This window comes from Melanostigma gelatinosum (genome assembly GCF_949748355.1).
Source record: "Melanostigma gelatinosum genome assembly, chromosome: 17".
Classification (NCBI taxonomy): Eukaryota; Metazoa; Chordata; class Actinopteri; order Perciformes; family Zoarcidae; genus Melanostigma; species Melanostigma gelatinosum.
The window spans coordinates 17,841,041-17,853,236 of record NC_136650.1 but is presented as its reverse complement, the minus strand read 5'-3'; the positions used below and the strand labels follow the sequence as shown (position 1 = coordinate 17,853,236).

The following is a 12,196-nucleotide window of genomic DNA, read 5'->3' as shown; positions in this document are numbered from 1 at the left end:
TCCGAATGATTCACGGAAGACGCCATGGTTGGAATAAATGGAACATTGGTTTTTTAAAGAGGTTAAACTGAAGAAGCTCCAGCCCTCTCTCCTCTCATTCACATGCAGTTTTACATCATTTTTTTCGTTGGCACGGGGAGCAAGACGTGACACTTTTGTGTCACGTCTGTAGACGTTCCCTTTGTTTCCGTCGTTTGCTGACAGGTGTAGCCGAACACAAATGTGGCACCATCATCACCAGTTCTTGAAAGAGTCTGCGTTCACTGTTATTAACACCCACTTGTCAATCAGTCTTTTCTTGCTCTGGCGCTGAGGCAGCGATGCCTGTCACACTTGTGTTGGAATCGACAGCAATTAGTTTGTACTAAGATAAAGTTGGGAAGGAGAATGGGAAGTAATGGCTGGGCAGACAAATCCAAAAGCCTAGTTTCTTTGAATGGGTCAACTGCAGAGGCCTTGATAACCCAGTTCATTTGCCCGTGTCACCTTTGAAGAATTCCAGTTTCCGACTTAGTTTGAGGAATTTTCAACGACTTAAATGGGTAGTGTTTGCCATCTCCCCCATCTGTAACTATAATATTTTACTCACCAAGTTAATTTCTGAGATCTCTGAACACATAGCTACAGTAAAAAGCCAGATGTAGAAAACATAACTGTAAACATCCATCACATTTTACAGACCTACTCTGCATCCACTTTGTCAATGTTCTGTTCAACAAGTCGTAGTTTGGGTCTGCTCACTTTTGGTTTTTATCTCCAAATAAAGTGGTGAAGATCAGGGATTCTCAGGCCCATAACAAATTCTGAGGACCACCGGCCCAAACAAATGACCAAAACAAAAAATCACAAGATAAAGATAAACTGGGCTGTAAATAGTTATGACGCTGTCAGCTGTAATGATAAATGCAAGATAAATGTTCTGTTTTCCGTCACCCATCCCTGCCTGCCGTTATGACTCCAAATGTAATGTATTCAGGGTCATTTTTCCTCACTGCTTTGGAGATTTTACTGGCACAGGTTTGTCTCCCACATCACTTTGAATGTAACTAACAGTTTGTCTCTACCTGATGATTTTTCGTGATTGGCTCGATGATGCGCAAACGTAACTGGTCATTGAAATAATGCATGAATGAGCACAAATAACTAGCTTAGTAAATTACCAAAAAAAGATTATTAATTAAATCTGACAATTTGCCAGTACCTCCGCGTCCCACTTGATTGCACCCTGAGGCCCAACAGTGGGCCCCGGCCCAGTGGTTGAGAACAGCAAGACCGCTTTGTCTGACTTTTTCATCAATGTAGACGTGTTCCCAGATCTCATGAAGCTGCTGAGTACATGTAGCCTACATGTATAGTCATCATAATCATATTTGATAGAAACGACAGACAAAACCAAGTTGGTTAGCTGTCAACTCAACCTAATAACCAAAAAAGAAGGAATCCTGAAGTGTGGATTCATCCAATATGAGTGAAATTCCTAGAAATACGCCACTGGTCAAGTGCTGCAGAACAGAACACAATTTTTCAGAAAGCCTTCACTTTGAGCAATTGAGAGAATGTCTTGGATCACATGTCTTTCCTGAGGCATCATCCCTACCATGCCCTCTTCCATTGCAGATCGTGCTGAAGTGTCATCTGTGTTATTAACACCAAGGACAACTCTATGTCATCACTGGCTTCAGATCAAAAACGTCTCTCTCTGCCTCTTTACCCAAAACTAAATATAGATGTAGCATGCTAAAGGTTGGAAGGTTCAGAGGAAATTGATACTGTAGCACAAAAGAGGCCTCTGGGTAGAAACATGTGGATTTTAGTCTTTCGAACATTATTCTCTCCACAGGTCCTCAAGGCAAGCTGCTCTCTAACCATTTCATGACCCTCTTTTCCTGGACTTTAATCACAATAACTAGCTCTTGTTTCCTCCCCTACTTTCTGTCTTTCTTTCTCTCTGTCTCTGTTTTCCGCCCTCCGATTTCCACCTTTTGGCGTCTCTTAGATTCGGATAAACAGGGAAGTAAGTATCTTGCTTCTCTTCTCTTCCCATCCCCTCTTGCTTTTCATGCTGCCCCCTCTCGCTGTCCCTGCCAGCCCTCCATGGCTTCCCTCCAACAGCAGATCTTCCTTCCATTTTCCTTTTTGAGCTTCTGAGCTTGTCCGCCATCACTTTTCCCCTGAGTTAAATTCTTTCCAAACTGAGTGCAGCAGTGTCCTCTTTAATCCATAGCCAGATGCTCACCTGGGGTTCTTGCTTTACATCAGGCTGTCTCATAAAACAACTGGTGGTATGCCACAGAGGAGACTAGACTAGGTCAAATCAAGCAACTCGGATCACAGCAAGCAATGGAAACATATATTCATTGACAGTGAACTAAGAAAAAAACAGATAGCACAGTGCATACAACTGCAAGAAGTATTTCAGAGACAGCTGAAGTTTTTCTTGTGGCCCATATTCATCAGGTATCTCAGGGGAGAGTGTCAAGTCAAACCATGAAGTGGAACAGCAAGATTCATTGCTGTCCTTGTGAAATAGGTGTTACTGGATGTCTGGGGACTTGGTGTCTAATTGCAGGGCTACCTGATGAGGTGTTGTGGCTGAGTAGTTAACCAGTAACATGCTAGTGGTAGCACTCGCCAGTCACAAACAACAACAACAAAGCTAGCTCCATGTAGCAATTTTGAAAGCTTGTTAACTGCCTGTTTGAAGGTTAGACAGTTCGACAAAAAGTATCAACTGTCAGTTAGCAAGTTATAAAGCTTGTTCCGGTTAGCAAGTTATAAAGCTTGTTCCGGTTAGCAAGTTATAAAGCTTGTTCCGGTTAGCAAGTTATGAAGCTTGTTCCGGTTAGCAAGTTATAAAGCTTGTTCCGGTTAGCAAGTTATAAAGCTTGTTCCGGTTAGCAAGTTATAAAGCTTGTTCCGGTTAGCAAGTTATGAAGCTTGTTCCGGTTAGCAAGTTATAAAGCTTGTTCCGGTTAGCAAGTTATAAAGCTTGTTCCGGTTAGCAAGTTATAAAGCTTGTTCCGGTGAGCAAGTTATAAAGCTTGTTGATTGTAAGTCAGCAAGTTAGCTTATTAGCTTCCAGTTAACAAGTTATAAAGATTATCAATTGCCAGTAAGCAGGTTAGATTGTTACCTTCTTCATAGCAAGTCAGATTGTTCATTGTAAGCAAGCAAAATTGCTCAAGTTAGTTTGTTGCCTCAGACTTAAAACTTTAACTTTTACCAATACATACATTTGACTTGAATTTAACCCATTCTAAGCATTTACTAGCAGTGGGCTGCTGTAACATGTCTGGGGAGCAACTTGTGATTCAGTTTCTCGCTCAATGACAGGAAGAGCTGGGGATCAAACCATCAACCTTGTGATTAAAGGACAACCCACTCGTCCGCCTGCGCCAAAGCCCACAGCCGCTGCTTTCCAGTTAGCAAGTTGTTGAGATCGTTTACTGCCAGTTGGGTTAGTTAGTTTCTTACCTTCCAGGTAGCAAGAGGTAACTGTCAGTGAGCAAACAGAGTTCATTTGCACTGGTATCTCCTGTCTAACAAATGACTGAAAGACGCGACTTCTTTCTGCTAAAACACAGCTGTGGCTCAAAAGTCAGCTCTGTTAAGATGGTTTGCAAGTGACAGCAAATTTTGTGTTTCAACATTCAACAAAGTTAAACTAACAAGTGTGAACTTGTGTGAACACAAGTGAAAGTCTTAGTTTAAAAAAATAGAACGGTGCAATCACGATATCAAGTGGATCACAATGTTTTTCATCGGGATGGTAATTGCTCGCACACAAATGACTCCACAGGAAATTAATTCTTGCAATTTTTGGCAACAAGGAAATGAAGTTACAACAGCGATAATTTTGGTCTCTCGGAATCTGAAAAATACAATGGTGGGTAGTTTTAAAAAAAGACATTGACCATCATTTGTGTATTTTGAAACTGATTTGGCAATAATACTGTTGTCCGTAGCCTCAGCTTGTGCTTAAGAAGCTTTTCATCCACCCACCCTTTCTCTTATTTCACTTTCCACGCAGCTGATTTTAAAAGAGCGGCTGGAAGGTTTTTGAATATGTTGATCCTACAGTTTGACTAGAAAAATAACAACAACAAAAAACCTAAGTGTCACAAAACCTTGATCCTGGTCATTTATTCTCAACGGAAGAACCCTTAAAACTCCCTTTTCTGTCCTCCAATTCTCTCAGGGAGGATTTCTATAAACATTTAACGTTTCAGCAAGAATCTACAAGTGATTCTGAGATGCATGAACAATATGAACACTTATTTTAATTGACTTGCATACACCACAGTTGGCTTCCACACAGGTTCTAGATCGTGAGCCAAATGTATCAAAGCAAAACGAGTTGTTGTTGTGATCGTATTGATAAGCTTTCCATTTCTCAAATGACTCTGCATGTTTTGTTTGTTTTTTCTTTTCTTTTCTTTTCAATCCATTGTGAATTCACTTTGCTTGAAAAATGTGGTTACCAAGGTGACAGACAGAAAACTGGTTGGCTCAGGGGAAACTGGAAGCTCATGAGAACGAGGGTCGCTGCACTCTTTCACAGCAATGGCCATCCATCTCAACTTCCCTCTGTGGCATGACAGTTATGGAATGTAATTTGTGTGCCTGCCTGGCTGAATAATGTGTATATCAGTGTATGTGTGTGCGTGTGTGTGTGTGTATGTGGTGGGGTTTGTGTGTTTTGGAGCATCTGTACAGTATTTTGTACAAATGTTTACCCGATACAACAGTTGGAATCACTTTATCCGTGATTGATGAGAGGACACACTAATCCTAATTCTTTGGGATCTATCATGCTTGGCTGCTTTTGCATTCAGCTGACAGGGCCTGCCTGCCCAGGGCGCCACTGATAGCCTTCCACACCGTGCACACTGTATCATAACTGCACGATTGCCAAGCTGAGCAGGGAGGAGACAGCCAGATCAGTCAGTGTCACTAAGGTAGAATTACTCCCGGAGCCGCAGATCCCTCGCTTGTCAATCTACCTTTGATCAGCAGTCCTGGCTGCATGCAAAGCGGCGCACACCAGACCGCCTTTGAAACATAGCTCCCTCACTCTGCATGTAATGACCTGGCTCACAGACTGACAGACACAACTTGAATCAATGCCCATCTCTCTCTCTGCATTATAATTCAAGTGTTATCCTCCACCCAAACACAGAGCCTAAACAGTGGAAAGAATTTTGGATGGTCAAATGTGCTAATGTGTTTTAAGTATCAGCCGGATGATGGCACGGCCGCTGAAATATCTTCAGTCAGAAGCAGAGCAGAAATTATAGTGGAGCACTGACACCAAACCCAGCGCTGATTTGAATAAGAGATGGCGAATGTAGCTGAAAATGGAGAATGGATGGGATGGGTGAAATGAAAGTTAGAGGTCTCTGAGTCTCACTTCATCATATGCTCTTGCAATTATTAACTCTCTCATTTCTTTTTCCTTTCTCTTCTCCGCCATTTCTCTCTCTCTCTCTCTCTCTGTCGCACAGGGTTACCAGCGATCAAATCACTTCATCGCCACACAAGGTGAGTGTAAAATACCCAGCAGCAGTGTTTGTGTGCTGGCGTTTGTGCTTGTTTGTTCTTTACACAGCCGCCCAGCTGACAATATTAAAATGTCTTCACTGAATTATGAATGTGTAAACAGCAAGGAGCCTGTGTTGCCTCATGCCCACGTCTTGATTTCCACCGTAAAGCATCACTTTCTTCCTCCTGTGAGAAACACTCCCATAACAATCAACTGTAACTGTCAGTCAATCTGCGCTGTAACACTACTGACTGTCGCTCTCTGTGAAGTTCTGCTGCTGCGTCTCTCCTCCCGACCATCTGCATGTGCGGCGCGCTATCACTCCGATGTCATTTTGATACACTATATAAGCTATATTCTCCAAGCGACAGAGAGAGAGAGAGAAAGACATTCTCTTTATTCTTACCCAGCTCTGATCCTATTTATTCAGTGGATGTATTTTTCACTTCGTAATCCCCCTCTGATTTCTTTCCATCTTTCACTTTGGTCTCAGTTCTACCGCTTCACAAATGTAACCTCAGAGAATGTCTCTCTCTCTCTTTCACATTTTGCTCACAAAGTATTTCTGCATACATGAGATCCACTCTTGCAGAGGTGTAAAGAGTGCCACAATGTGCAATTCAAGTAGGAGTATTGAAGGAAATTTTACTTTTACTCAAACTCAAACGAACCAAATGTTAAAGTTTCCTTGATTTCTTAAATAAAATACTGCTCATTATTTTTGATTAAACAAACAACCACAAATAAAGCCATACATTTTACACATTTACTAGTTACCGTTTCCAAAAATACTGCCTAAAATGCCGAAAACTGTTCGCATTTTCAGTATGTTTCATTTCATTCTGTTAAAAAAATACAAAATATAACCAACAGAAGAATATACAATGCACAAAGACAGAGTGGACAGTAGGTATAAATGTGTAAATTAGCATGATGTTATGCATAAAACGAGTATAATTTCCTGTTATCCTGTCCTGTCAAAGTTCATGACACAAATGGACACTCCTGTTAACCATGCTACTCTACAGAGTTAAGTGCCCCACTTACTGCAAGCTGTCACAGATACAGCATATTATATGGTACAGGTAATATTCTTTCTTTTTTCTTACAAAGTCCAGTATCAAATATTGCTACAAACTAGTGCTGGGCAACGATTAAAATATTTAATCGCATGGATTTTTTGCGAGTAATCGCGATTAATCACATTGTTATGGCAAAGTTCAATAATGAATTCAAAAGTAGTGTATTTCGCACTTTTATTTTAAAAGTACTGCTATATGAACAAACGGGCAATAACATTTGGTTCACGAGATGTAGCATGTTTCATACTTAATGTGAATATAATTCATACTTTGTTGGCATCTTATTCTGAAACCCGGATGTTCGTCTGAAGAAACCGGATGTTGTCTCACGTTAATCTTACCGCAAACTTTCAACGTCCTTGCTTCGCTCCCGATCTAATGCGTTTAAATGCGTTTACCGTGAATTTCAGCATATAGGTGCACTAAAATTTCTGACTATAGGATGTTTGCTGGCTTTTATCCCACTGTTCTTGTCATCCTCTTGCTGTTATGTATATGTATTGTCTCTTGTCTTTCAATAAAAAAAATAAATCTTCAAAAAAAAAATTTATGATAAATTAAAACAAATGCGTTAACGCGCGATAAAATAATTGCCGGCGTTAATTCATGCGTTCATTTGCCGGCGTTAATTAACGCATTCATTTCGCATTAACTTGCCCAGCACTACTGTAAACATATTGTACTGTATATTGTCTGCACAGGCGGTGTTGCATGGGCAGATCGTCTGTGTCGGGATGTACAGTATGAAGTATAGGTCGCCCTTGTTGTGGTAGTCTTTCAGGCCCAACACACGATCACTGTAGTTAAGCACGTAAAAACAGTAAAAGCGTAAAACTACACGCGTTAGAACCTAAACGGATCTGTTCCGTCAAACACGTGTGAGATGTACGTGATGGAGACAGTATGTCTGCAGGTTAGTTCGTGTTTTCTCCAGCGGCATTTGTAATCCCACACAGTGCTGGTAGTTGGTTACTGTAGCTAGCAAACTCAGTCAATAACAGACAGTCTACCGTTACCTGTGCACATATTCTCTGCTGTCCTTACCTAATTGTATCGTCCTGCTTTTGTCCACTAACATGCTATCGAGTTTGCCGTCTGATTCCATGTGAACACAGCGTTAGAGTTTCTTTGGTCGAGGACAGCCCCACAAAGCACAGTGTGTTATAGACGCCATAATTAATTGCAATTCATCACCTTCACTCTTAGACACATGAGGCGTGCCTGCACGTACACTGACATACACACACAGCGCCATCATGCAGTACATACACTGCATCATTAAAGCTGCCACTTGCCCCTCACACTACTGTCACCTCAGGTTGAGGTTGATTTGTTGTATTTCAGATGAGTCTTAAGGCAGCTGCGCTTGTGCAGCAGGCAGCAGGTGCTCTGGGCCAAGTCTCTATTATGTCCAGAGATGAGGAAGAGGCAGGATGTGGGTGAGGGGGAGGCGGACGAGGAGGAGAAATGCCAAGCTCACTCTGAAAGCCCGAGTCCAAAGCGGCAGCATGTTGTGCTACGCATATAGATTCACCCAGCCGCTGGGATCACACGTCATCTGCCTCTCAGCTGACTACCCTGCCCTCTGGCGATGCATTAGTGGGCTTCTCCTGCCGCTGCTGCTGAAAAATTAACGTGTGATATCACTAATCCACATAGAAACCAACACAGTGATTGCTGACAATGGAGGGCGCCGTGAATAACACCGTGAAGAGGAGGGAAAACAGCAGTTAAAGTAGCTGCCCACGTGTTACCATTAAAACGTACACAGACTCAATCAGGGTCAACTACAGTAAAGACCAGTATCTGGCTCTGCACATGCCCTGTTTGTTTTTTTTCACAGGCAAGTAAGGTGTTTTCTCCTCCTTCTTTGTTATATTTCTTGGCCTTCGCAGGTCTTTGCCCTGGAGCATGTAGTCAAGTGCATACCTTTTTGATTGATCTTAGCCAGGTGGAAGAAAAAGCAGTGAAAACAAGCACGACTGTTTTCACTGCTGTGCTGCTGTACTAACCCTACTGTTTCTTTATGTGTGGAGACAAACATCTTCTGTAGGACTTCGTGTCACTTTCCTTTTCTTTCTTGATTCTTTTCATCCCAGTCAGATTGTGACACATCCGTCCATGCCTTTGCCATCGACAGGCTGGATGCTCCTTTTGCTAGACTTCCTGCAAAGCCATTCAACGGCTTCCGCTCTTTCCAATTGTAACTTAGCCAGCAACCAAACATTACATCAGATCACTCAGATTCTCAAACATCTCTACTGGCAACCTGTTTACCACAGAGTTGGCTTTAAAGGATGAGGCTGGTTTTACTTATTTATTGTCAGAAAATCCGATGAAAGATGCATGGTGAAATTGTATCGGAACTGGAGAGTATTTATTCATTGAAGAAGAGCAAAGAACAACACTGAGGTCTTTTCTCAATGGAAAATATTTTTTTCCCTCTTTTTTGGAAAGGGCCTTTCCTTTTTCCAGATTAGGAGATCTTCGCGAAACATGAAACACATCTTTGAATTTGCTCTGTTGAAATGATTTGGAGACAAAGTCTCCCCCCCCCCCCCCATTCCACCAGCTTATATAAAGGTGCAGTCAACCAGGTCAGTTACAAGAGGCAAGATAATATTCCTATTAAACAAAGTGCGTGGGTGAAATTAATAGACATCCTGCTCACTAAAAACCGGTGTAGTGTGTTTGGCAGAGGAGGCGGTACGAGGGAGGACCTTATTATCAACGCCAGAGTGTAATTAAATCAATGAAAGCGTCATCTTCTCCAGGGGGGCTGTGATTTGTGTCTGCCACTGGTGCCCAGGAAAGGCAATGCAGGTGCTTGTTTGCACAATAGCTGAGGATTTGTGGGTGTATTGAAATGACAGTTCTCTGTGGTATTAGGAGAACACACAGCGGGCAATAGTTCACGAATGACACATTCTTACTATTTCCTGGCATGGAATACACAGCGCCTCTACATTGATGGTTATTGCTGCTATTTTCTCTGACTTATGGCTCATCCTTCCGCCCTCTTTATCCTCCTCTCTTTCTCTTCCTCCTCCTTGTCTTCTCACTTCTCCCCCCCCCCCCCTCCCACTTCTATACCTCGACTGTATATCTCCTCCTCTACAGGCCCCAAGCAGGAGATGATCTATGACTTCTGGCGGATGGTTTGGCAGGAGAACTGCTTCAGTATTGTCATGATCACCAAGCTGGTGGAAGTGGGCAGGGTGAGTTCCCCTTCCCTTTGTCCTGTGACCTCTCCAGCCGCCTGTGAAGATGTATGGAGGGAATATATTCCGGGAGCTCGCTATATATCAGAAAAGCTGCTGCGCTCCGTGTTGTGAGGGGAAATGGCTGCTGCTGTCTGGTTATGAGTGATCACTTTTTCCTTTGGTGGCTGTGCTCCAAGGTGAAAGCTTTGATGTATATGAAGGAACTTTGTGGCCTCTTTTCTAATACATATTCATGTCTGTGGTGAACACAGTAGCCTACTGTTAGAGCATTCCAAATAAATATGACAAAGTGTCGATTTTTAGCTTTCGCTTCTATGGCTCTGGAGAGGGTTCCACCAGTTATTTGAAAAGCATTCGTTTGTCTGTACAGTACTAAGTTCTTAGCAACCGCTTGCTATTTGTTTTTTAAGCACAAGTGATGTACTATATTACCCTGAGCGTTAGGGGTGTCTTAGCTAACACAGACTTTATTGATGTGTGATTTGGTTGCTTAGAAACATCTTCTCCAGGCTTTTTGTAGGTGAGACAAATAATGAAAAAAAAAACGAGTCCACAGCCTGAAGTAGTAGAGCACGTTGACACCACGCAACCAGCAGTCGAACAACATGTCGATGCCACGGAACGCACTGCATCGACGTGAATATGAAGTCGCCGTTCACTTAAAAAAAACGTAAAAGTGCAGTTTTCCAATGCTGTCTGATGAAAGTAACACCATCACTGACAGTATAGGTTCTATCTACAAGAGTGGGAAAGGCCTCTAGAAATCAGATTTTTTTTTAAAAATACAAATATTTGGCAAAGGTCACAACCGGATTAGAGCGTTGCAATGTTTCTGCTTGTTGAGATCTCAGCGTCTGGCGGCGTGGATGTTTGTTTTCGAGAACAATCAGCTGTAGTATGTGCGTGAACCTCTCTGAACTCAAGCTGTCTGCCGTTTATCCAGATGAAGTGCTGCAAGTATTGGCCTGATGACACTGAGCTCTACGGTGACATTAAAGTGACGCTACTGAAGACAGAAACACTGGCAGAGTACACTGTGCGCACCTTCGCCATGGAAAGGGTGAGTCATGCTCTCACTCTCTGTGCAGCCTCTCGAGTCCAATACTAATACTTTTCTCATTCAGCTTCAGGTTTGTTGAATTGGCTTCTATTTATTTCCCTTATGCTAAAAGCATCTCATTGGATTTGCCTGATGTCTCTTTTAGAGAGGTTACCCTGCCAAACATGAGGTGTGCCAGTTCCACTTCACCTCCTGGCCTGAGCACGGGGTGCCGTACCACGCTACCGGATTGCTGGCTTTCCTGCGCCGGGTCAAGGCCTCGACACCTCCTGACGGAGGGCCTGTGGTGGTCCACTGCAGGTAACTCATCATGATAATGACCTAAACACTCTAGCAGGTATACGGGCTTCAAATAATTCCAGCCACAGGTATTCTTCTACTCTTAAATTACATATTGATTTGATTGCACTCTTAATTCTCTCTGCTGATTCCTGCTTCAGTTTGTTCTCATCGACATTTTCCAAAATATCTTCCATCCTCTTGGCGGTTCTATCACAAAAGGTGATAGAAACAGATACCGAAAATGAAAAAAGACAGGGTGTTGTGTTTGAAACACAACCAGCAAGACATTCACAAAGACGTAGGCAGTTGGATTGTTGACAATCAAGGATAATGTCAGCCTTTTCAGTGAAGGGGTTTTAGTTCTCTGTAGGATATTGCCATCCACTTGTTAATATGTGCATTTTAAGTTTTTGCATTCAAAGAACTGGCCTAGAAAATGTGTCCTCTAGGAGATGTATTGGAAACAGAGGTTTCTGACATGCCTTGTCAGACTACTGCCTCTGTTTCTTCTATTGTAGACAAAGCACACACACACTGCCTGTCATCGGTACAAGCCTCCACTCCACCAGAAAGCCCAAAAAGTAAAATAAGGAATAAAAAAAGCGAGAGTGTCTGTGGTAAACTCAACCTCAAATGCCCCTGGTTGAAGTCCAGAGGGGGTCCTTGAAAAACAAAAATCTAATTTTTAGTTTGTTGACTGATATTGCAATTGTGATATGACCTCCTCACCTTTTGATTGAAGTGCATAATACAACGACGTCGAGGCCGTTGCTTGGATAATTGTTTTTTGGTTTCAATGAAGTCTGTTCGACGACACTTTGCAGCTCCGGTTGTATTCATTCGATCACACAAGTTAAGAGTGTGTGATTGATTTGCAGTCTAATATTGCTCTAATATTAAAGTGCAGCACGTCCTCAGTCAACAGGATTTGATGTCCCTGCGTGGGGCATCGTAGTGCTGATGATGCAGGATGACAGTCAAACGTTACCTGTCGGTGTGTGTGATG

The 12,196-nt window shown here is 42.5% G+C and overlaps 1 protein-coding gene across 3 annotated transcripts in view; it reads left to right on the top strand.

Moving 5' to 3' along the window:
* ptprua (protein tyrosine phosphatase receptor type Ua) overlaps positions 1–12,196 on the top strand; it is a 163,104-nt gene that overhangs the window by 138,835 nt on the left and 12,073 nt on the right. For 2 of the 3 annotated variants that reach the window (XM_079288296.1, XM_079288298.1), the window contains 5 exons: positions 1,997–2,014; positions 5,505–5,541; positions 9,745–9,842; positions 10,792–10,908; positions 11,054–11,208. In XM_079288296.1, the coding sequence (XP_079144422.1) occupies positions 1,997–2,014; positions 5,505–5,541; positions 9,745–9,842; positions 10,792–10,908; positions 11,054–11,208 (425 nt within the window). The remainder of the gene's footprint in view (positions 1–1,996; positions 2,015–5,504; positions 5,542–9,744; positions 9,843–10,791; positions 10,909–11,053; positions 11,209–12,196) is intronic. The other variant, XM_079288297.1, reaches the window with a different exon arrangement.